The following is a 26,145-nucleotide window of genomic DNA, read 5'->3' on the forward strand; positions in this document are numbered from 1 at the left end:
GAAAAGTTGCATTTCCCTTGTTTTCATGTCAACATTAAGAGAACTTGACTGCTCTTTTAAGGGCTGGAATTTGGAAGAAAGTGGAGTAGGATTCCAGAAGTGTTTTTAGGCCTGATTCTATCAGCTGTGGGAGTGTCAAGTTGCACCGCCTGCCTTAGGGTGAAGGACAGCAGGCAGAGCTCCAGGAAGCCCACCTCTGCCACCGGCTCTTGTCTACCAGGTCTCCTGTCAACCTGTGGGCTGGCTGCCCTGCACCCTTGAGAGCAAAGGAGATCTTATTTTTGCTTGCCTCCCTCCTCAATCTTCCCCGTCCCTTGAGTGCTTGAATGGTGTTTTGAGGTGGGAGGAAAACCCAAAGGTTTCCTAATTGGCCATTTTGTCATAAGACACTTTGTTCTAGCTGCTCTGTTCCTGGCAAACTCGGGGTCAAAGTAGAAGGGTCAGATACTCTCCCAAAGGCCACGGAGCCGGTCTCCAGCCCAGGCTCTCTGGGCTCCCAGTGGCCTTCTTCTCCTGATACCGATCCTTCTAAAATGCAAATCCACTTAAAATGCCCAGTGGCCCTTTAAGATCCTAAACCCCCCATGTTGCGGCCACCGTGCCTCCCTACAAGGCTTCTGAAATTCCCAAACCCCTCTGTGCTCCCTTGTTCACCCCACGGGGTCCATTTCTCCACTGGCTGGTCCCTCACCTTCTTCAAGATCCCACATGAGGCGGGAAGTGAGGGGAAGGGAGGCATCTGAGATGAATTCCTAAAGCCTGTGGGAATGTGGGGAGTTTCAGGTTTGGATATGTTGGGATTTCGGAATCTGGGAACACCCAGGTGGGGCTGTCCAATAGGCAGTTGTACTCGTGGGACTGGCGCTTGGGCCCGGGTCAGGGATAGAGACTCACGAACATGAATCATGAACACAGAGTGAAACAATCATCTCCTGTAAGACGCCTTCCCTGTCCTGGCCAGGCTGGGAAGGCGACCCCTTCCGCTCCTGAGCTTCCCCAGCACCTAGAATTGAATCCATACAAGATGGGTAAAGGATTATTTACTTCTCAGCTGTCATAAATAGATAAACTTTAAAAAATAACTTCCTACAAATTCAAAATGTATGACCATAACCATACATGAACCTGTTAGATGGTTCTATATTTTAAGCAAAAATATGAAGTCTCTGAGCTTTGTTGCCTGCTCTAATCTGTTAGTAATATTGATTAAGTGCTCACTGTGTTCAGGTCTACGTAAGGCAACTTTTTTTTTTAAATTATTGAGCTTGTGAAAGATGACATGAGTGGAGCCATATTAAAATAGAGCCAGAGCAGCCATTTCAAAGGAATTGCCTTACACATCTTGTTTTATCTTCCAAACTGGACGAAACCACCAACATTACAAGAAGTCAGTAAGGACATGATTATCCTGTTTGTAATGATTGATGAAACTGGACTTTGCTAATGATGGAATCACTAACCAATGAAGTACAAGTCTAGCCTTCTGCCTGATGAGCGAATCTCAAGCCAACCTATGAAGTACAAACCCAGCCTACCCCATCCAGCACCAATGAACTCTTCAACACAACCTAGCTCATCTTTCCCCACCTTTTCCCATAAAAGTTTGAGACCCTCTCCTGTAACCAGAACACTATTTGGGTTTCTACCTGAATCTGTGCTCCCTGAATTGCAATTCCTTGATCCCAAATAAACACTTTGCCTCTTAAACTGGTTTCTGTTTTTGTAGGTTGACATGCTGAATATCACCTTGCAAAATCTGAACATATTTTCTCCAGTAATTAATGTTCTTAGTGTAAATCTGATTTTGGGAAAACTGCCAACTCTTAAGAGCCAAACTAAAAGACTCAGCAAGTGGATGCCAATATTGTATATATGAGTACATATTTCTCTTCCTTAATTTCTCTCCCCTGCGATTTTAGAAGAGGCATTTCCCCCACACCCATAATTCTAGTTTTTCCCTTCAGAATAGGGCTCTCTTAGCAGTACTAGGACTTACTACCTAAAGTGCTAAAATCCTATTTATGATATTGTTGACTGCTCCTGCTGCTTTTAGGGGAAAATGTTAGCTTTGTGCCCCTTGGCTTTTTGTGGACAAAGGCACTGCCCACAGTAGTGGGCAGACACGGCAGTATTTGCTGGGTTTAATTTCCTGTTGTTTTTCTACTTTGAGTTTTGTTTTATTGTTGAAACATAATTACGATAAGGGGGAGGGAGGTATTTCTTTGGGCTATTTGCTACGGTCACCCAGGGAAGTCCCTAAAACATTTTCCACGTCTAATGCTTTGTTTTTAAGTCAGGCTTTCTTATAAGAACCAAGGCAGCACAATTCCAGGAGGCCGAACGAGAGAACCAGTCCAAACCAGAAAACTTCAAGGTGGCGAAGGGGTGCCATGCGCAAAAAGGAAGCGTGTGCAAAAGGTGCCGTGTGCAAGAAGGGAAGGTCTGCGCATGCCCCAAATGCCCCTGTCCCTAGCGACGACGCGGAGACCCCTCCCCCTTCACATCCCATAAGAACCCTGCTCACCTTCCCTTCAGGGAGGTGTTTTAGAGCAGGAGGTCTGCCTCCTCCGTTCACTGATGAAGAACCTTCCCGCTCTGCTATTCCGAATCGAGTCTCATTCTATGGGGGGCGGGCATGGCGGGGGGGAGCAGCTCTGGGCAAAAGGATGCACTTGCCAGTCACCCGTCCCTTGGGGCTCGGTAACACTACTACACGAATTTTCCTGTTTCTGAAGGAGTTTTAGATCCTATTTTCAGTCTCCAGTGCCTCGTACTGACAAGTCTAGCTCAGGCATTAAAGGGTTAAAGAGCCCAGTTTCCTCCCTCAGAGTAATCTCCCAGTTTAATTCAGGTGCTCCTTAAATCCTATCAGGGCCCTTTAATTGGATCATCTAGAAGCAGCTGGCTCTGTCAGCTGGTGGCAAAACTAACAAGGGAAAGAGCTGTGATGGCAGAACCACTTGGGCCGCTGATGTTCATGCCCCCCTCATTATGCATCTCCTCGTCCTCACCCAAAAATCTTAACAGGAATGTATATATGCAAGGAGGGGATATTTTGAATGTGTCGTATTACAGATAAAGAATTATCTTACTTTTAAAAAGATTATTACAGATTCAAAGCAATTCTTTTGACCTAAGGTAGAATACATTTCCTCAAAGAGCAAAAAATCAAGAAATACCTTCATGGGGCCCTTACAAATGTTTTAACTTGATGTTGACACATTATTTTCTCTGCCTTTTATAATTCGACGTAAACCCATCATTCTAAAATGACTATTTCCCTTTTAACTTGTTCTTTCCTCATACAGCTAATCATCGAAGGGGAGCAGAATTTATTACCCTGAAATATATCTCTTTGGCATAAGGATTACTTTAGGCTGATTATTTTTAAGAAAGAGCAGACATAGGAAAAGCTCTGAAAGCTGAGTAGAAGTTACCCTTTTGTAAGAGACATTTACATTTATAAGGGAAATCTTTATTTGTAAGGGTCTCCCTCTCCCCAGGAAGAGAAGGATGACTAAATCTCTAGAAACTCTAATCCATGGAGAAGGCACTGACTTAAATTTGCATAACAACCTTACCCTTGTTTACTGTGCTTTTCCTGGTAACCTTCCATAGCTGATCCCCCATCCCTCCCAACATCTTCTTTTTTCTTTTTTTTCCTTTTCTTTTCACTGTGGAAGATTCCCCTGAGCTAACATCCATTGCCAATCTTCCTCTTTGTGTATGTGAGCCACTGCCACAGCACGGCCAATGACAGACGAGTGGTGTAGGTCTGCACCTGCAAACTGAACTTGGGCTGCTGAAGCAGGGTGCACTGCACTTAACCACTAGGCCACCAGGGCTGGCCCTTCTTTTGTCTTTAGCTGGAGATGGTATTTAAGGTTGGTGGCTTGGGCCATTTGGGGGAGTTGCCCTGTTTTCCTGAGTATGTCTCATGTATACAGGAGGTATACATATTATTAAACTTGTTTGATTTTCTCTATTAATCTGCCTTTTTTTTTTAACTAGGGATCTCAGCCACGAACCTAGAAGGTAAAGGGAAAATTATTTTTCCTCCCCTATATCATAAAACAAAAATCTGACTACACCCCCTCCACAGTGTTCAGCTCCCTGGAACTGGGGGCTGTGCAGTTCTTGATCTTCTCCCCATCCAGATCCTCCTGCCTGAAATCTGGTAGAGCTGGCTGTCAGGAAAAAAAGGGAGATCAAGTGTACTCAGGATGCTTGATGGACTGTTACTGATATGTGATGCAACATGTATAGAAATTGACAAGAGCATTTAGAAATGTTTACAGCATTTTGACATTGTTGCAACATCCAAATGCAGCAACACCTATTGGTCTGTGGCCAGCTGGAAATAAAAATAAAATTGGTTCTTCATCTCCGATAGTTTGTGAAGCACGTATTACAGCACCCAACACATGCCTGGAACGTCGTAGGCATTCAACATGTTAACTCCATTTTTTTTTTTTTACCATTCAAGTGAAACCTAGAGCATGAAAAAAACCAAAGCCACCCCCCAAAAATAGCTTCTCTGGAGAAAAGCTAATTTGACTGTTTTATATCTCAACTTCATGAACTAGTAATTCAAAGACAGAATTCAATTCCCATGTGGAATTGAAAGATAGAGGCTCTCATGTTAAGGCACCAAAATGGAGCAGGCAGACATGCAGAGCAGAGGAACCAATTCCTCCTTCAGAATGAACTCTTGAACTCACTAGATGCCTGAAATGAATTTGCAAGTCTTCTCAATGAAGATAAGTTGATCGGGATAGAGACCTCATTCCTATCAAGGTCATTTTCTACATCTCTAAATTTTAATGGTTTGTTTCAGCTGACCCTCAGCCCACGACTATCTTGCATATGGAATTTGTTAAAAGACATTCCTTTCCCTTTTTTTCTTTGCTTTTGTTAGCCACGACTATAAAAGCTTTCCTCTCCCTTCACTGGCTGGAAAGTGCTACTTGAATCTGTGTTCCCAGGCTGCAGTCCTAACAAAGCCCAAATAAACTTCTTTTTGTTTGTCTATCAAAATCCACCTCAATTGGTCGACATTTCTTGCCAGAGCCAGCAGGATCCAGAGCGAGCACCCCGAAACCCTGGTGCCTCCGTGGACCCCCAGAAGGTACTTCCAAGAGACCACTGAGCTCTGACAACTCCACCGGCAAGCCCGGAGATCCGGTGGTGAATCCTCCTGGATCCAAAACTCCCAATTTTTTAAGGTTGAGGTTTAGATCAAACTGATCTTTATTCAGGCATTTCTGGTTATAGTCAGCTCTATCTTCCATTTTAGAAGGAAGATTCTGCCTCTGCTTCAGGCAGGAGGTTTGGTTCAAGGATTTCTTTTCTGCCCTCACTGTTTTGGAGGGGAAGAGTCCATCCTCCTCTTAGCCAGCTGGAGGATTCGGGTTTAAGGACTCTTCTTGGTGAATATTATTGTAGCTCTATTAGTTTTTCGTTTTATTCAAGTGGCCACAGTCTCTTACAATGAGAAATTCTGCTGTTCTTCATAACCAATGCAGAACCCTTAGCTTCTCCTATCACCCAATGAGGGTCCTCTGACTCTGAAGATAAGAGACATTGGTCCTTCTGACCCCTTTCTAGGGTCTAGGGTGTTTCTAGGTGACTAGAAACCTAGTGGAAGTATCAGCACTGTCTGTGACGTGCAGCCATCTCACAGGGCCTCACAAGCAAAGATCATACCCCCTTCCTAGGTCAGAAGGAACTCCATTAGCTCGTCTGGGAGGTACACATAAAGGACTGGTCACGCTAGGACCTTGAGCAACCTGACACCACCTGGTGTCCAGGATTTTCCAAGACATAAAAGAGAGACCAACAGCCCATTGGTGACACTTTAGGAAGTGGTCCTCACAAGCAGCGCAGACTTGACCCAAAACACATAACCTCCTGCCTCAGTGATCCAAGAACAGGCCACTCTAAATTATGGGGGACAATTGTTCTAGAACAACCATAAATGATCAACCTCCCTCAGGAACTCCAGCTGATTTTATATTTAAGAACTACAGTCTTTCCTCTCGTGAATTTTTGTCAAACTGGGAGCTCCAAAATATGGTCAGACAGAAATGCGGGTTGTACCCTATTTGCAGTCAGATATGGCTCGACAGAAATGTGAGTTGAACCCCATTTGTGGTAGGGTCCTATCAAACTGCCGCCACCTCAGGGGAATTACATTGGCCATTAGAAGGAACATTCCAATTAGATTAGGTCATTTAAGAACTGCAGTTAAAAGCAAAGCCTCCAAAATTCTAAAATACTGAACGTTTTGTTGCAAAAAGCTAATGAAAAACCAAGTTATAAGAGGTACGTAAAAGAAAAGACTATATAAAAGTCTGTTAAACTATGGCTTTACAGACACCCCTAAAATCTACCTTCAAAGAAGGGCCCAGTATGAGCCCTTCCCAGAGTTAACAAGACTCTGAGAGATTTTCTGAAAAACTGCTACATTATTCCCGTAAACGGTCAAGGGGAAACTAAAATTAAAAATTAATGGACGGCTGGCCCTGTGGCATAATGGTTAAATTAGGCGTACTCCACTTTGGTGGCCTGGGTTCATGGGTTCAGATCCCAGGCGCAGATCTACACCACTCGTCAGCCATGCTGTGGTGGCAACCCATGTATAACGTGGAGGAAGACTGGCATAGATGTTAGGTCAGGGCTAATCTTCCTCAAGCAAAAAAAGAGGAGGATTGGCAACAGATTTTAGCTCAGGGCTAATCTTCCTTAACAATAATAAAAAAAAAATTAATGGAGTTGTTTAATACTGTCATAGATATTTACTGTTTGTCCTGGCTGAAACCTGACAAGGTATTTGAAAGGATTTAGCAACTTATGATCAGAAATTTGGGCAAAGTGGAAGATGATATTCAGAGCCTGATAGGAACTTTTTTTATATAGGCCTTCTTCCCTAAGTTAAAATAAGACTATGTACCCAGAGGGAAAGAAGTAAATTAGGGATGATGTAGTGGGACAGGCAGATCAACCTATGATGTCATTTAAGTTACAACCCAATTTCTGAGGAATTGAGAGCAACTGTCCTTATCTTATAAACATTCACAAAACTGGAAATGAAGTTCTAAAGACGTTTCAGATTCCACCCATTCCTTTTCACCAATCCCACAAACCTCCCCTATTTATATCAAAAAACTTATAACCTTTCTGGGAACTGAAATCCAGACCATCACCAATTCCTAAGCAGATAAATTTAGTTTATTTTATCTGCCAGAAATACAGTTTGGATCCAACTATTCTACTATAAATTAGTGAGTTCTGTACCTGATTCATAGCAAAAATTTAATGAAAGCTATTTAAGGTCTCTGCTTGCATCTGTCTATGTATCTATGTACATCTATATATGTGTATTACATATATGTGATATTTTTCTACCTACGGATGGTACAATTTCTAAAAGAGCTCTATTTAATTGACTTAAAGAAGTGCTTATATAAATTATTTCTAAATGTAATAGAAACTAACCCAAATGTTTTTCAAGTTATAGATATAAAATAACCTTTGGTAAATGAAAGCTTATTTAAGTTTGTTGGCTTGATTGAAATAAGCATATTTTCAGAGTTATCAGCATTGGATATGATGCAAACATGCAGCCTTCATTCTTCCTGGGTTTATTAGTGAAAAAAAGCTCATGTCATCTCTGTTACAAAATATGTCAACAAAAATAATAACTTAGACTTATAGCTGATTTTGTCTAATATCTCATGAAGTTTTTGTAGGCAATCTAAACATAATTATTGGGAACAGGTAAACTGAATAGATGCAAGTTAAATAAAAGTTTTTGGGTGAACTTTTTAACAATAATTATGTGTTATGGCATATGTACTTAAAAATAACTTTAAAACCTTTTGATAACTTGAAACGTTGTAGTTTTGCTAAATTAAGTTAAATGATAGAAATTTTTTGAGTATCTAGGTCATTTCCATATAAGATAAAATATTAGACATTAATTACTAAAGATAGATTAATCTACGTTTGGCTTTTTATTCAGAGAAACTAAAAAAAATTTGAGTCTATTAATAATCATGTTTTGTGCCACTCTGACAGATTTCCTATGAGAAAGCACATGCTCTAGACAGTATATGTAAGTCTGCCAATCTACAGGATGATAATGTAAAAGAATAAGGAAAACATCTCTGTATACAAGCAAAGTAAGATGTATGTTTTCAGTAAAGAAGGTGTAAGGAATGGAGATATTTTTGTTTGTTTTGTGAAGAAAGTAAATTCTCCTAAAGTAGTAGGAAGAAGGAAAGGCATGGGACAAATTCTGAATGTCACAAAGAAAGTTATATAAGGTTTATAGAAGAAGAACCCTGAGGAAAGAGTTTTGTGCATAGTCAAGTTGGCTAAAATTGACATGAATTTAATTAAGTAAATGAGTTTTAATATTAAAAAGTAAGCTGGTGTAAAATTAGAATTTGGTTTTCTCTCTCTTAAAAGGATAGTTTTCTTGGACTTTTAATCTGCTCGATAAAAAGATTATGAAAGATTTTTCTTCATCTTTGAGTAAAGTCTACCTAAAAGGCAAGGATTCTATGTTTTGTCAAAATAATTTCCTATATTCAAAAAGCTGAGGTCTCTATTAAGAGAGCTGAGGGTTTTTTAACTGTTTAACTCTATGTTTGCCTTAACATCTTCTGTTGTCACTTTGGTTAAATGGATAACTAAGCATTGTTTCACAGTGACCTATGATCCTCTTTGATCAAGTGTTTTAAAACCTTTTGATGTTTCTGCCAAACTTCCCCCAAATTCAAATCCTAAGTAAAGTCTTTCTTTTGACCAGAAAGTAACTTTGAGAATTTCCATTGGGTCCTTGGGACTTCTCAAAGAATTTGTTCTCTCTTCCTATAAAGAGGGTGATATTAAACTACTTAGGTTTACCTGGTATATTAAATTGCATGGAAAGCATTGTCAAATAAATGATGATAAACCTTTTAGATTATATTGTGTGGGTAAATGGTATTAATGTAAGTGTTCTAAAAATTTTATAAATTCCTAAAAATCTGATATGTCCTGGTATAATTCTAGTCATTATCTTAAGTGTGTTATAGAAATAACTAAATTTCCTTGTCAACTGCATTGTCATCAGATCTTTATGCCATTTTAAGTCTTCTGTCATTTATAGACACTTATTGTTTTACTCTAATGCTTTTGCAAATATGTTTCTTCAAAGAGATTCATGGAAAGGACACTTCAGAATACAGGTTTCTGATGAACTTTCAGATCATAAAAGTGAACTGGATTTAAAGAAATCTTTTCTTTTAAGCTGTCAACAATTTGGTAAGATTTATCTTTGTGAACAAAGATGAATCATCTACTTTTTCTTCCTACCTGATCCCTCCAGAATTCAGAAACTCTAAGTGAGTATTCTTATTTTCATTTAGATAAATAATCAGACCAAGTTTTTAATACAAACAAATTAGTTTTACTGTGATTATCTTTGGTAAAAAATGAGGGTAATTGTGGACAGAAAAATTGTGTTACATCTTTGTAGATGATGGATTCCAGTCCAACATCTTTAATTGCCTTTGAGGGTTTTTTTATATACCTAGCCTAAGGTATTGCCTTTGGTCTCGCCGATGACTTGCAGTGCCCTCTTTGGAAAACATGAACTGACCCCACATGGGAAGGTCACTGGCAGATCAGCGTCTGTTGGTATATAACCTTCTGCTGATCCCTTGTTGTCTTACACTGGTATGACCAGCTATTGTAAGTCTCTAATGTCTTATAATCAAGCCTATCACAAGCAGGATAAAGAAGTTTTCCTGGATTCCAATCTACAGGATCCTGTTTGTCACAGTCTAGACCCTGGTAACTCGGTATTCTGGAAGCATCATCAGAAGAAGACAGCCCTCAAGCCCCAATGGAAAGCACCTTTCCAAGAGCTCCTAACCACTGACATTGCTGCAGAACTAGAAGGCATTTAACCTTGGAGACACGTCTCATAGCTAAAGAAGGTTCCACTTGATATCTGGTCCTGTACAAACACTGGAAACCTCCAAATCAAATTGACTAGGAAGAGAAGCTGCCAACATCTGAGGCAGATAGCTGTCCCAAGACCTCAGGCCATGCCTGTATAGCTACTTCTATGACTATTTCAATATTACCATTGTCATATTGCTCAAATGTCATTTAAGATTTTTCTGATGCTGTGTTTGTTTTTCTAAATCCACATCTGAATGGGCCTCTGATAGCAATATCTTCTTACAATGGGTTCATTTCCTCACTATACACAAAAATAAATCTAACTGTTGGGTATGTGGGGCAAACCATTGGCCCTGGCTTCCACCTGGGTGGTTAGGACACTACACTCTAGGTTTCCCTTGGATGCAAGAAAGGGTTCACCCTAAATAAACAACTGCTGTTAATCTCCCTTTTCCTCAAAGTCAGATGGACTCATGCAGTTTTTATTTAGTTGGCTTCCTATAGGTATTAGCATATTTCTGCGGTCCAGATTACAACTCCTAATTCTATTACTCCTTGGAATTTTTGTATGGATCATAATATTTAAACTAACCACTGTTTTCTTTATTCAATATTGCAAAACCAGCATTCAGGCTAAAGTGATGGTCTTACGATGACTAGAGACAATACACAGACTTCATTCCCCAACTCCACGTCTCTTCAAGATGCTCTCATCGATGTATAGACACATCCTCATGAATTTGACCTTCCTTCATCGTGTCTGCCTTGTTGCTCAAATGTGGCCTTGCCTAACAACAAATAAGAGACTGCCTGTATAACCTCATTCCTATTTCCCCCCACCGAGGGACTAGAGGGATCCAAGGCAGGTGCCACCTACCTGGCTATATGAGGGACTAACAAAAATTGATCATCAAGGCTACCATACTGGTAGATTTTGACCAAAAGGGGAAGATGTGTAATTGAAAAAAGATGGAGTCTCTTGTGTTAAGGCACTAAAATGGAGCCAGGCAGACATGAAGAGGAGAGGAATAAACTCCTCCTTCAGGATGAACTCCTGAACTCATTAGATGCCTGAAATGAATCTCCAAGTCTTCTCAATGAAGATAAGATTATTGGGACAGAGACCTCATTCCTATCAAGGGCATCTTCCTCCCTAAGTTTTAATGGCTTGTTTCAACCGATCCTCACCCCATGACTACCTTTCACCTCATGACTACCTTGCATCTGGAATTTGTTAAAAGATATTCCTTTCCCTTTTTTTTCTTTGCTTTTGTTAGCCACGACTATAAAACCTTCCGTCTCCCTTCTTGAATCTGTGTTCCTGGGCTGCAATACTAAAAAATCCTGAATATGCTTCTTTTTGTTTAAGTCTATCAGGGTCTACCTCACACTTGGTCAACACTCAATTAAAAGCAACATCTGGATTTCTCAAGACTGACCAAAGAGGCATAAAGTAATTACATTGGTAAATACCATTGAATACGAGATTATTGCCTGGGCCCATATTATAATAATTTGGTTAAGAACTGTCCACATAACACAAAAAAGAAAAAAATTTTAAAAGACTTGTCCATATGTTTGAAGGTGTTGGTCTTTATCTCTTCTTATGCTGAGATGGTTTCAGTGTCCAGTTCTCATGGGCCCTAGCCTTCTGCCTAACTCCATGCTTGGCACATACCACTAGCTGTGCTGGGCCTTTTACATGCACCACCCCATCTAAACCTCACACAACCCAAAGGTGAGTACTACTATCATCCCCATTATACAGAGAGGAAATTAAAGCGGAAAGTAATTCAGCAAGTTCTACAACTAGAAGCAGTAGAGCTGAGACTAAACTCCACTCCGGGCCCCAACCTGGCTCGTGACCTTATTACTGTTCCCATTTAAAGAGGACCTCAGTGAGCTGACACTGCTGACAGGCTGTTTGCCTCTTTATGCATCAGCTTGGTGACCTCTCCCCTTGCTCCCTTCAAATCCATACATTCTCTATTTAAAACACAGGGGGGAAAGTGAAAGTCCTTAAGTCTCAGGTCTTTTGGTTCTGTTTTCCTCATTATAAAAGAAAACCACCAGTCTTTGAATATAGATATGTGCATGTGTGTGTGTATACAGGCCTGAAGCCCTGGAGCTGCCAGGGCTCACTCCTCCCTTGCTGTGGCCTACTAGCCACCTACTAGGGAAGAGGTTTAATTTTTCCTTCCCTGTAGCTATAGCATCCAGAAAGGAAAGGGAATCCTGCCTTTTCCGTGGGCAGGAGGAAGGCTGGATGTTAGCTTTCCTTCCTGGCAAGTGGGAGACGAATTTCAAATGCTCTGGTAGCATTTTCCCATAGAACCACAGCCGGGGACACTAGCTGGCTCCTGGTCTTAACTGAAGCAGGAAGGCAGCACTGAGAAGGGTTAAGCCCTTGCTTTCTGCTTCAGAACCTTCTGAATCCTGCTTCAGATTTTAGGAATGGGCCTTTCCCCAGACAACTCCCTTCATGTGAGTTCCTGAGGCAAGAACCACTTTTATCAGCAGGCCCTGTCCCTGGTAGGCCCAAATGGCCACATCCTGCTGTACCCGGGAAATCTTGGATTTCGTTTTGATTCTCCCACAGGGAGGAGAGCCTGTGTTCCCCTTCAAAGCTGGCCCAGGACTGTTCTTCCCTGTTGCTCTCTCTCGTTTACAACTAGTACCACCGACCCCAACTCCAAACCACTTAGCCTATTCACCTTAAGGAAGGGGGAGGAGGGGCAGACATACCTTACTGGGGGGGGGGGGGAGGTGTCCCTATGGAGGTGCTGGGAGATGAATGTGCTCAGGAGGCAGTGGCGAGGGCCCAGAAGGGTCTATGTTGGGTTGCAGGTATCTCTGAAGCAGCACAGGCATCCCCAGTCACTCTCCTGGGCCGCCAGCTTTCTGCTCCTTCCCCTTCAGTGCTGGCGCTGTCTCCAGGAAATGTCCTCCACTTCTTGCCTTTTTACTCTACATGTCCCGCTCACACTAGGTAAGCTCTCCATCCACCATTTCCTACCGGGATGCTACTTTGGGCAGGACAATACAGTCATGTGTCACTTAACAACAGGGATACATTCTGAGAAATGCATCATCATGCACTTTCGTCATTATGCGAACATCAGAGCACGCACTTACACAAACCTAGATGGTATAGCCTACTACACACCTAGGCTATACGGTGCTAATCTTATAGAACAACTGTCGTATATATGATCCGTCACTGAAATGTTGTTACATGGTGCATGACTGTCTTTTGTTGTGCAAGACAGTACTGTAAACGGAGTGAAGTCCACCCCTCAGTCATTGTGACAACCAACCCTCCCTTACACATTCCAAACCCCCTGGGGAGGAGGTGCAGTACTGCTCAGTAGAGAAGCAAATGACTCCTGAATCTACATCTCCAGCCCAGAAACCATCCCTGCACTCTAGAGCCCAGAACCAAGGTAATTTCTCAGACAACTTGACATCCTGTCCCAGAGACATCTTAAATTCAAACCTGATCTCATCATTTTAATATACTCTCCTTTGTCTAGTAAGTGACCCCACCACCTCCCACTCTCAAACAGACCTGAAGTCTTCCTGAATCTGCCTGGAACACTTTTACCCAGTTAGTGAACCAATCCTACAACCACAGGCTACATTCTCTAGCCTATCACATTTTCTAGAGCCTTTAGGATATGCCTACCCCAACCCAACCCCTAAGCCAGTCTAAGCTGACAAGAGCAATTTTAAGGTGAGTTCCCTGCCCCCTCCAATCTTCAAGGCTTTGTTCTACGGAGCCAGGACAAACACTAGTCTGGCTGAGAGGTGGGAGAGCTAGGGTTTAGGAATTAAGACAAAGTAGGACCTGGGGTTGTAACTCTAGTTCTGCTACTTCTTAGGGACATGCCCTTAAAGCAGGCCCTGAGCAGATGGAGAAGCAGGCCGTGTCCACCTCTCCAGCTTCACCACTCATGTTTTCAGGACATCACACTCTTTGCAGGGCCACTGAACAGGACCTGTTATCTCACATTTCACTTATCTTTGCACTTGCTCTTCCATTTGCCTGAATGACTTCTACTTACTCTCTGAGAACCAGCTCAAGTGGCATCCATCTCCTCTAGGGCCTCTTCCCTGTGGGGTCTTTACTCCCCGCACCTCCATTAAACCGCTCACACTCTGTGGTAATTGTTTACTGCATCTGTCTGCCAGCCTAGAGTACTTGGCAGGCACCCTCTCATCTGGAAAACGTTTGTGGAATGAAGGACCGAGTTTGAAATCACTCTGTAAGCTGTGTAGAGCTGGACCACTTTCCCTTCCTCATAATACCATCTACTGTTTGTAGCAAAAAACACTAACAGTGTCACTTTAATTCAGGCCCTTGGGTAAAGGCTCAAAGGTGAGTGGTGAGAGCACTGGAATAGGAGTCGGAACCTCTGAGATCTTGTCTGGGCTCTGTTAACTAATCCAGCCTGACACCTTGGGGATGGCACTTCCCTCAACTGAGGAAATGCAGATTCAGCTCAGGGCAGGGGTTCTTAATTTGAGGTCCACACACCTCCAGAGGGTCTATGGAGGGGCTTAAAGGAAGTCCACAAACTCTCTGAAATAGCTGCCAAACTCAGTCTATTCATATTCTTTGGGGAGAGAGACCACAGAGTCTCAAATAGTCAAGAACTGCAGATCCGGATAATCTTCTGAGTCTCTCCGATCTAGATCCTGGCATATGTTCTCTTTGAGGGGAACGGAGGTGCTGGGGAGCAGCAGAGATGACTGGCATCCTTCCCACATACCCACTGCCATCCCAGGCCCATCTGAGATGGACTTTGTCAAAGGAGCCCTGGCCTGACCACAGGGCTGACTCTGCAGCTCTCTGACCTTTGGCCCCACCAGCCAAGGAGCAGAGGTAGGGTCTAGGGTAGGAGGGGACCTATACATAATGTTCTTAAAGGGACAGGGGAGCAGGATCAAAAAGGAAACCAGATGTGGACTACAGGAGATAGGGAGGAAAGGAGCTTTAGAGACATGGAGACTATCAAGATCCAGATGTCTGGTACAGGCACAGGGCACACACGGAGTCCTGGAGTCGGAGGCCCTGTGCTGGAAGGAAAGGAGAACGATGCTGGCACTTTCTGAGTACCTATTAAGTGCTGGGTACTCTTGTGATCATAATAATCCTGCAAGGGAGGTTTTCAATAGCCCCAAGCAAAAGAGACTGAATACAAGTTCCACAGCTTTTAAACGTCCCTCTGGTCCCCCTTTCTGCCCTGTACTGTCTGCCCAGAGAAGAAGTTTGGGGCATGCCCTAAAATCAGGAAGCCTCCCTAGAATCTCTTCTGAAAAGTGCAATGACAAGAGGCTGAACCATGAATGTGCAGCTGGCAAAGGAGGGGGAAGACTTCAATCATTTTGCAACCTTCCTGGACTCCAGCCACGTGCCAGCCACAGGCTAAGTTCCGGGAGGCACGCGACAAGAAGCTTCCTCTTTGCACCTGAGCACCAACAGCCGACCGCCCCCTCCCCCAGCACGGTAACCAGCACGGATCCGGGCGGCCAGGCAGCGCTTGGTGCCGGGCCGGCCCCGGGCTGGAATAGGCGAGCTGCGGCTGTGGAGGGGCTCGGAGGCGAGTGGGGCAGGCTGGGGCTAGGCTCCCCACTCCCCTTCCCGTTTTACCAGGCGCAGGTCCCCGGGTCCGTGCACCACCACGGAGAGGTTCTCAGACTTGGCCGCCGCCATGTCGCTCTCTCCTCCCAGGCCGAAGCCGCAGTCTGCAAGACGCGTGGTGGTTCTGGAGGCGGCAGGCGGAGGGTCGGGGGCAAGGGCCGGGAGGCCGTGCTCGGCCCAGGCTGCGCGCGCCTGACCGGGGGCGGGGCTTTCTCGTCCCTGACAGCCGGGGCGGGGCTAGCGGGAGGGGCGGGGCGGCCCTGCTTTCCCCTCAGCCCCAGCTGGTATGGGCTGGGAAGGGGGCTGCAAAGGGCGAAACCGATCCGCTGCCTCCATCTATAACACACCTCTTCTGCCGCCCGCCTCACATTCAAGCAAACAGCTGCCCTGAAGGTAGCCTGCGGACGCAATAGCCACCCGACCAGTGTTGTTTAGATGCAGATAAGTGGGGTTGAGCAATGTGGGGCAGATACTCAGGACCAGCACTGAGACTCTGATAAGTCTAGATCTGAGGGGAGGCCTGAGGGTCTGTATTATTAGCATTGCGAATGCTGAAGCTGCAGGTGGGGCAAGATCTACACTTTGAGGAACAGGTGCTACACTGATGCAGCGTCCATGTTGGCCCCGTGTCCCCAGCATCCAGCAAAGTGCCTGGCTTAAGTAGGAGTGAGTGAATGAATTGGTGCATCATTCCATGGGCCTGATGCATCAGTGTAAAGAAGCTGTGAAATGGAATCAGTGAGCCCCTTTCTCTTAACCAGCTCTGCTTCTTATAATAGAAGCAGGATTTCTGCCTAAATTCTTCCTTCAAGCCGTTCTCCCCTCTGAGAAACAGTGAAGTTTTACTGTAATGGGAGAGAGCCGCTCTCTGGACAAGCCTAAGACCAAAAAGCCCTCTCCTTTTAGAACAGTGCTCAGGATTTTATTCCCTACAGCCGCTCCTCCTACCCTAGACGCTGCCGGATCATCCCACCTCCTCCAGAAGAATATCGCCAGCGCCCCAAGCCCTTGAAGATGTCTCCGTGTGGCATTTACTGCATGCCCCGTATATGGGATACAGCCTGTACTCTCCCTGTTAATCATCCCTTCCCCAAATGCACTGGAAGCCCATTGAAGGCAAAACCTCATTTCTTAAACAGAACCTAGTAAAGTGTTCTGTTCAGTGTGGGAGCTCAAAAAAATATCTGATGATGAACATGGATCAAGCTCTGGAAGGCCAATAATGACAAAAAGGGAAATGTGTGTGTGTGTGTGTGTGTGTGTGTAGGGTAGGGGTGTTACAAGGGATAACAAGGCAATGGGATGGATTTTGTGGGGACTTACAGAGTCAGTCACGTTTTTTGCTTTGAGACACTTCCCACAAGGTTTGGTCGTGCTTGGCTGGTTCTGTGGCAGCTCCTGCACTCAGCTCTCAGGCAAGCCTTGAAGAGATGACTAACCAGGGGTCACCTGCCTTCACTCATGCACCTGAATTTAAAACTCAGCTTCCCCTCCTTGTCTTGTGGGGTTTCCTCACAGTCTCCCAGCATGTCTTTCCAATGGGTGAAGCTGAAGATGGAGAAAGCCTCAGGAATGCCTAAGAGCTGGGGCTACTTGAAATAGACATTTCTTGAGTTTTAAATCAAGAAAACAGAACACCAGAACCAAAGCAAAACTCACTAAAATAATGACACAATGGCCACACTTGAAGTGGTATTTGTTTTCTCCTGAGCAATGACACTTTGAAACCCTCTTGAAGGTTGTTGGCTGGGGGCAAAGAAATTTAGAAGGGCAGGAGGAAAATTTAGAAATATATTCTATAACTAGGGCCCTTTGTGGAAAAGCTAAAAGGGTGAGTTGATAAGGAGTCTTAAGAAATTGATACTTTTAAAATAAAAATCAAGTTGTCATTATAGCATTTAAACAACTTGTGACATTTTTACATCATTTCTTAACAGAGACCGGCATTCACAGTGGTGAGGAACAGTTTTCTAGGCATTTTACTGAATAAGGGATAAAATGCTGGCTTTGCCTGGACTGGTGGCCTGCTTGGCACAGCTTCTCGGGGCCTCCACCTAACTTTCCCAAACAGCACAGCACTTTGAGGCACTCTCTCCACTGAACACAACTTCAACAAGTTGTTGATAAATTTCTGCTGTGTAAACCTATTTGGAATTTAAAAACTAAATCCCAAGATGCATATCTTCTGGGGTCACGTATCTAGGAGAAGGGAGACTTTTGCCCAGGAAACATCTTATCACCCTATCAGATACTGGGTCACTTCAGATCTGGATTACACAGTGTACTAACAAGAAAAATCAATGTGCCACGGGGCCTTAGTGTTCCGAAGGTCAGATGTGTTATAAAATCCTGATTTCCAGATTTCTCCATTTGATCATCAACTATTGAATTACTCAAACCTGGTTACTTACAACCAAAGAAAAAATAAACAACAACAACCAAAAAAAAAAAAAACCGCAAAAAAACCATGAGGTTTCCTGCAGACTTTGGAAATAAGGTTATCAAGGAGAGTTAAACTAGTAAAATCCATATCCGATGGATGAGATTAATGGACTTCCCTAAGGAACTGGTAACATACCTGCCATTAACAAATCTCAAGAAAGAGTTAAGAAGGGTTAGGAAAAGGCATTCAGAGAGGAGGAATTTTAGTCTAGAACTATCCAGGGGAGAAAGGCACTTGGTGGTAGTGGCAGCAGTGCTGCTGGCATGGAAGAGTAGAAGCAAGGGGACCAGTTAAAAGTAACTGCTACATGCCAGTTGAGGATGGTCAACTTGGGCTTGGATAAATGGTAGAAGTGGAGATGGAGTGAAGTGGATAGATCCAAGATTTATTTTGGAGGTAGGTAGATTCTGCAGAACTTGGTGAGAGCTTGGCTCATAGGAGTTGAGGACAAGGTAGTAGAAATGTTGACTCCCAGATTTCTAACATGATTAACTGGATGGACGAGATGCTGTTCTCTGATAGGGGCAACACTGAGGGAGGAGGAGCAGATTTTGGGGAAAGATCAGGCAGGTAATTTTGGACAGGCCAAGTTTGAGATGCCTGTGAGACATACAGGTGAAATGACCAAGGGATATAAGGGCATGTTTGATAGAAGGATCTAGAAAAGTCTAGGCTGGAAAAGTCTAGATTAAATTTAGAAATCATTGGTATATAGACCGTCTTTAAAGCAGTAAGAGAAAATGAGATAATCTAGGGAGAGAGTATAAAATGAAAAAAGAGGCAACTCAGGTATAAGCTTTGAGCTTCAACATGGAGGGACCAGGAAAAGGAAGAGGGACCAGCAAAGGATCCTGAGAGTAAGTGAAGCTACAATAGGAAAAGCCAGTATCTTAAGAAGGAAGCGGGGAGCTGTTGAATACTGATGAGAAGTCAAGACAGAAACCAAAAAGTGTCTAGTGGATTTAGCAACAAGAAGGTCATTGGTGATCATGGAAAAGAGTTTTGGTGTGAAGATGGGAGCAGGAGCTATATTAGTTTGGGGTCATTCATCCATTGATTCAGCAAATATGTAATAAGTATCTATGATGTGTCAGGTACAAGGTGTTGGGGAGACAATGAACATGAGAGACACAAACCCCACTTTAGGGAGGGGAAACCATTAAATAGATAATCACAAAAGTAATGACTTATCCATAATAATAGTAAGGGCTATAAAGAAAAAGGTAAGGATACCATGAAAGTGTGTAACAGAGGAACTCAATCTAGTTTGAAACAAGGGAAGATTGCCCCAAGGAAGCGATGTATAAGCTGTACTTGAAAGACTTGTGTAGTCACAGCAGTGAGGTGAAGGAGAGAGAGTGTGATCCAGGCTGAAGGAACCACACACATGGATTCCTATGGAGGGAGGAGACCACCATTACAAGTCAGCAGTATGGCAGGGCCACAGTGAACACTGAGCCCCGACCTAGGGCTCAGGCCTTTCAGCGTTTCACATTGTTGGAAATGCAGGCATGCAAGGAGAAATGTGGTGAGAATGCCTGTGGCTGGAGATCTTAGGGAAAAAGCTGGAAAATTACACTTCTTCAACATGAGGAGTTCACTCTGAGGTATAAAGTCCACTTTTGCAACAAGAACAGGAAGCATAGCTTGGTGTTAGGAGCTCCCAGAACTGGTTTGTTCCTGGGAATCAGAGAAGACAGGTTTGAATAAGGTATCCTGTTGACAAACCTTACATGCAGGAGACAATGGGGAGGAACTGGTAGGCTGTGTTGTAAGCAGCCCAACAGTGCACATCATTGTGACTGGGAGAAGTAGGAGCTAAAAGAGTTCTCATAGACAACCTGGCTTATAGGGGAAATTCCTGTTAGCCTAGAACTCAGCCTTGTCCTCTTCCTTCATGTCATGTCTACAAATAGCTGGTCCAGGAATAATTTACCTCATTCAGAAATTAGTTTTCAGTAAAGGACCAGAATAGAAATTGTACAAACATGATACAGGAAAAAAGAAGAAAGGAAGAGGAAAAGAAATGCAAAGAATGTTCACCGGAAGAATATTGCTGAAGAGCAAATGAAACTTGTGATAGAAGAAAATGCCATAAAACTCAAGAGGACATCCAATGTGGAGACACTCAACACTGGGGGAAAGGAGGGGGTCAATGAGGGAGTGGGGTTGGGGCAACACAGGTGTGGGGGCCTGAATGGGATGAGAAGGGCATCCTCCAAGGGGAGTGGTAGTAACGTGGGGTGTCAAAGCCCTAGACAGGTGAGGAGGAGTCCACCTGGGGGAGCACAGCTCAATGTTAGGTAAGGGAGACTGAGTATGATGAAGAGAATGACCATAGGGAAGGGCCAAGGTGGAGTGTAGGAGCCTAAGGGACGCATCTGCTCAGGTGAGGAGGTAGCCACAGAAATGGGAGATTGGTACACACAGGGGGATTGATAAAATAAGTAAATATATCAAGAATGATGGGAATGAGAGTTTTCACTGTTGGAGAAGGGAGGTACGAATATGGAAAGAGAGAAAAACAGAATGAACCCTGTGTAGTGTTGGATAAAACTGAAGAAATCAGTGTGAACTCGTGGTTTTCAATATAGATAGACAGACATAGAAATAAATATAGGGGCCGGCCCGGTGGCACAGTGGTTAAGTTCACATGTTCCACTTGGGTGGCCTGGGGCTCGTCGGTTCTGGTCCTGGGTGCGGACATGGCATCGCTCGACAAGGCATGCTGTGGTAGGCGTCCCACATATAAAGTAGACGAAGATGGGCATGGATGTTAGCTCAGGGCCAGTCTTCCTCAGCAAAAAGAGAAGGATTGGTGGCAGATGTTAGCTCAGGGCTAATCTTCCTCAAAAAAAAATAAATAAATAAATATAGATATCAATATTTATATGTGTACATATACATTTCATAGCTGTGTCTACTGAAAGAGCTTTGGAACAGTGACACCTAATAGCAAAGAGCACATCTAGCACCCCATCTTGGTTTCTAAATACCATTCTCTACTAAAAGGAACTAGGGCTCCTTGGAGAAATGACTTAATCTAAGGCTGGGCCAGGAAAAGCACAAGATAAATCTGGAACATCTTGTTGTGCCGGAAAGTAAAGAAGTATTCCAAGAATGAAGGGATGTATCAAAGGACAGAGAAGCCAGTTTGAAGAGGATTCTACTGGCCAAATCAGAGGCAATCTGAACATAAAAATAAATTATAGTAACAGATCATACCCCACTGAATAAAGTAGGAGGAACCACAAGTCCATACTGCTAAAAATTAATTGAGTAATAAATTGAAAGTTTGATAAAGAATGAATAGATACATAATCCAAAGCACTCCCCCACAAAATATTTATTGATTACACAGGGAAAAAGAGTAACTTTACAGTGGAGAAGCCTGGCATACACCACCTTGGTCAAGTGATCAAAGTTAATATCATCAGCAGTAGGATAAGTTGAAATTATGTACCACTTGATAGGATGCAATGAGGAGAAAACAGCATTACTACTGAAATATTCATGCCAAAAAATTCATAAACTGAATCTAATCACCGGAAAGCATTAGAAAAGCCCAAATTGAGGAACAGCCTACAATAATTTGTCTGTAATCTTTAAATGTGTCAATGTCACATGAGTCAAAGAAATGCTTCAGACTGAAGGAAACTAAAAAGACATGATGACTAAATGCAACACATCGTTCTGAATTGGATCCTTTTGCTGTTAAGGACATTATTGGGGCAATTGGTAAAACTTGAATGGGGTCTGTGGATTGGGTGATAGTAATACACTATATCAATGTTAGTTTCCTAATTTTGATGGGACATCGTGTTGGAAATTTATACTCAATGGTTTGGGAAATAAAGTTATTTGTATTGTACTTTCAACTTTTCTAGATATAAAATTTTAAAAATAAGTATGAAGGAAAACTCAACAATGCATTTGCCTTTATAAGAAAATAGCATAAAGCAGAGATGAAAAAGCTCAGGGAAGCAATGTTGAAATATTAGAAAGAAATGAAATATGAGCTGGAAGACCTCAGGAACGAAAGTGTGGAATAAAACAAAACAATTAAAAAAGGAAAGCAGGTGGCAGGAAGTTTTTATTGGCTGAAAGAGAAAGAAATTTGGATCTCCAATCCAATTTTAGAATGACATCCGTTTCACCTCTAACTAAGGAACTGGATTCTGTAACCAATGAACTACATGCAGTAGACATTCAACTACAAGAACTTCTGGAAAGGTAACAAGAACTTATTCAGAATAAAAACATCCTAACAAACAGAATAAAGCGGAGTTTAGAGGATTCTGATCCTGAGGAAAGCAACAAATGCGATTCTTCACCTGCTGCTTGGATTAAAGAAGATTTTGCATGGCCTGGTAAAGTTAAAGATGTTCTGCAAAGTATCTTTAAACTGCAGATGTTCAGACAACTTCAGCTTGAAATTGTATTAATGTAACAGTGTCTGGAAAGGAGGTATTTCTTGTTATGCCTACAGCAGGTGGAAAGCGCTTATGCTCCCAGTTACCAGCTTTATGCTCAGATGGTTTTACCCTCATGATTTGCCCACTGATCTCTCTTATGGAAGACCAATTAATGGTTTTAGAAGAGTTAGGAATTCCAGCTACCATGTTAAATGCTTCTAGTTCTAAGGGACATGTGAAATGAGTTCATGCTGAAATGGTAAATAAAAATTCCAAACTAAAGGTGATTTACGTAACTGCAGAGAAAATTTAAAAACTCAAAATGTTTATGTCAAGACTAAGAGAAAGCCTATGAAGCAGAGAGATTTACCCAAATTGCTACGGATGAAGTTCACTGCTGTAGTCACTGGGGACATGATTTCAGACCCGATCATAAGGCGCTCGGTATCTTAAAGCAGCAGTTCCCTAACACATCACTAATTGGGCTGACTGCAACTGCCATAAACCATGTTTTGAAGGACACTCAGAAAATACTATGTGTTGAAAAGTGTCTTACAGCTTCTTTTAATCGGCCAAAGCTTTATTACGAGGTTCAGCAGAAGCCTTCAAACACTGAAGATTTTATTGAGGATGTTGCAAAGCTCATTCACGGGAGATACAAAGGGCAAACAGGTGCACACCATGCCACCATGGAACCAGAAGATAAGACCAAGGTTCATAGAAGATGGTCAGCCAATAAAATTCAGGTAGTAGTGGCAAGAGTTGCATGGGAATTGATAAGCCAGATGTGAGGTTTGTTCTTCATCATTCAATGAGTAAATCTATGGAAAATTATTACCGAGAGAGTAGACGTGCAGGTCGAGCTGACATGACAGCAGACTGTATTTTGTATTATGGCTTTGGAGATATATTCAGACTAAGTTCAATGGTGGTGATGGAAAATGTGGGACAACAGAAGCTTTATGAGATGGTGTCATACTGTCAAAACATAAGTAAATGTTGCTGTGTATTGATAGCTCAAAGTTTTGATGAGGAATGAAACTCAGAAGCATGTAACAAAATGTGTGATAACTGCTGTAAAAAAATTTCATTTGAAAGAAAGGATATAACAGCGTGCTGCAGAAATCTAATCAAGATTCTGAAGGAGGCAGACAAACTTAATGAAAAGGTCACTCCACTGAAACTGGTTGATTCTTGGATGGGAAAGGGGACAGCAAAATTCAGAGCAGCAGGTGTTGACCCTCCCACACTTCCTCATAAAGACCTGCAGAAAATGATTGTGAACTTTCTTCTATGGCAGTATCTTAAAGAAGACTACAGTTTTACAGCTTTCACTACCATTGCACATTTGAAAATAGGACCTAATGCTGATCTTCTGAACAATGAGGCACATGTTATTAGCATGCAAGTAAAGAAGCCCACACAGAACTGTTTCAGGACTGAAACACCTCAAATTTGTCATTCTGAAGGAGCTGATAAAAAGCGGGAAGAAAAAGAATTCAGATAACCTCCAGAAGAAGTCTGCAAACATGCTTCAGCAATCTGAGTCTAAGAAAACAGGTGCTAAGACAAGAAAAATTGACAATGCATGGGTGTTTCTCTTTTTTTTTCCTGTTTTTTCTCCCCAAATCCCGTGGAGCGCACAAACTTAACCACTTGGCCACAGGGCTCGCCCCTACATGGGTGTTTCTAAATTTCCCAACAGAACAGTTTATGCATGTATATACCATTATTTTGGTAGTTAATCAAAAGTTTAACTTTTAAGATAATTTCATTAATATTTTATACTGATGGAACTTATCTCTAAAGTACTTTTTTAATGTAAAATCCTTAAAAGAATAAATTCACACAATTATCTTAAGCTCTTTATGCCTTGTTATACCTAGCTGTGTTTTTTTCTTTTCACATAATTGTCTCTTGTTAGCAGTGTTATTATACTGAAAAACTTACATAGGCTCATCACCGAAGATGAGTGATTTCAGGTTGTAATAACAGCTGTAGAATTCAAACCAAAAAAGAATAAGGTATCAATACAAATAATATTAGCACATAAGATATTGCTGCATCTCTAAGTAAAATAAAATTATAAGCTTCTTGATAATTCACGGAGAATGGCTGTGGTCTACTAACCAAGACCAAGTTGTTGGTCAAGTAGACAACAACCTAGCTGAATCTGCTCCAAAGCTAAATCACAAATAAACATACCTACTTTTAAAACATAGAAATAACTTGAGAATTCTTACATAATTGGTCAATTTTGTTAGAAAAAAAATCTGTAAATAAGTTATTTGAATTGATTTTATCTTTAGAATTCTTTTATTTTTTAATATTTTTCCACTGAAATCATTATTACTTCTGTATTTTTTAACTTCCATGTGGTCATTAAATCAGTGCAATCATTTTTTTTAAAAAAAGGAAAGCAAAATTGAAAGTATCGCAAAGGAGTAAAGGCACTGCCAAAAATACAGTGAAGGACATAGAGGACAGAATTGAGAAAAGTGAACAAAATGAAATGGAAAAGAACAGCAAGTTTAGAAGGAGTAGAGAGAAAATGATAAATATGGAAGATAGGCAAAAGAGCTCCAATAGGTGCATAATGGATTCCTGATGAAAAAGCTCAAAATAATAGAGTAGAAAAAAATTTCAATATACAATTCAAGAAAATTTTCCAAAAATGAAAGAATATTTGAGGGGCTGGCCCTCTGGCCAAGTGGTTAAGTTCACACGCCCCATTTCAGTGGCCCAGGGTTTTGCCAGTTCAGATCCTGGGCATGGACGTGGCACCACCCGTCATGTCATGTTGAGGCGGTATCCCATATAGCACAACCAGAGGCACTCACAACTAGAACATACAACTGTGTACTGGGGGGCTTTGGGGAGAGGAAGAAGACTAAGAAGAAGAAGAAAAAGAAAAAGATTGGCAACAGATGTTAGTGCAGGTGCCAATCTTTAAAAAGAAAAAAAGAATATTTGAAACTACAAATCGAAAGATCACACCATGCCCAAGGAAAAGTTAATACAGAAAGGTCAACACTGAGAAACCGTTACTTGATTTCAACAGTAAATAAAGAATCATTTGGGGAGCTAGCCAAATAATCAAGTCACTTACAAGGGGGGTAAAATTCAGGCTTAGCTTAGACTTCTCTATAGCAACAGTCATTGGTCCAGGAAGTCCTCAAGGAAAGTAAGTGTCACATAGATTTTATACCCAGCCAAACTGCAGTTTGTATACAAAGGCACAGTGGGACATTTTTGAACATGTAAGAGCTCAAGAAACATTGTTTCCATGAGCCTTCCTTGAAATAACGGCTAGAAGTTGAGCTTAAGCCAACCAAATGACGATGAGAAAACTATGGCAAACGGAAAAGGGCTATAGAGGGCAGGAGACAGAGAAGAAATGAAAATATACTAATTTCATTGTTTGCTCATATTAGGGGATTGACAAAATAATGCCTAAGAAATGGAGATTGGGTGTATAAGTTATAAAGACACCCACTATAACAAAAATATAAGCCTTCCGAGTTTTCAGAAAAAAATACATACCACATTTTCAAAGAGCTTTCAAAGAATCTATAAAGAAATAGAAGGCATCATCTAAAATAATATGTGAGAACCAAGACCAAATATATGTCAATTTGATAAATATAAATGGGCCAAACTAATTTATTAAAATGAAAGAAATTGAG

General features: G+C 42.1%; 1 protein-coding gene and 1 pseudogene across 2 annotated transcripts in view; one reads left to right on the top strand and one right to left on the bottom strand.

Annotated features, from left to right (window-relative positions):
- SORD (sorbitol dehydrogenase) overlaps positions 1-16,016 on the bottom strand; it is a 43,291-nt gene extending 27,275 nt beyond the window's left edge. The window contains exon 1 of one of the 2 annotated variants that reach the window (XM_070502361.1): positions 15,611-16,016. Coding sequence is in view for 1 of the 2 variants with exons in the window: in XM_014847058.3 (XP_014702544.1) it covers positions 15,611-15,673 (63 nt within the window). In the remaining variant the exon portion in view is untranslated. The remainder of the gene's footprint in view (positions 1-15,610) is intronic. The other variant, XM_014847058.3, reaches the window with a different exon arrangement.
- A 6,169-nt stretch (positions 16,017-22,185) lies between these two features.
- LOC106835034 (ATP-dependent DNA helicase Q1 pseudogene) lies at positions 22,186-24,111 on the top strand (annotated as a pseudogene).
- Positions 24,112-26,145: the final 2,034 nt, after the last annotated feature.

The sequence above is a fragment of the Equus asinus genome, chromosome 2, assembly GCF_041296235.1.
Source record: "Equus asinus isolate D_3611 breed Donkey chromosome 2, EquAss-T2T_v2, whole genome shotgun sequence".
NCBI lineage: Eukaryota > Metazoa > Chordata > Mammalia > Perissodactyla > Equidae > Equus > Equus asinus.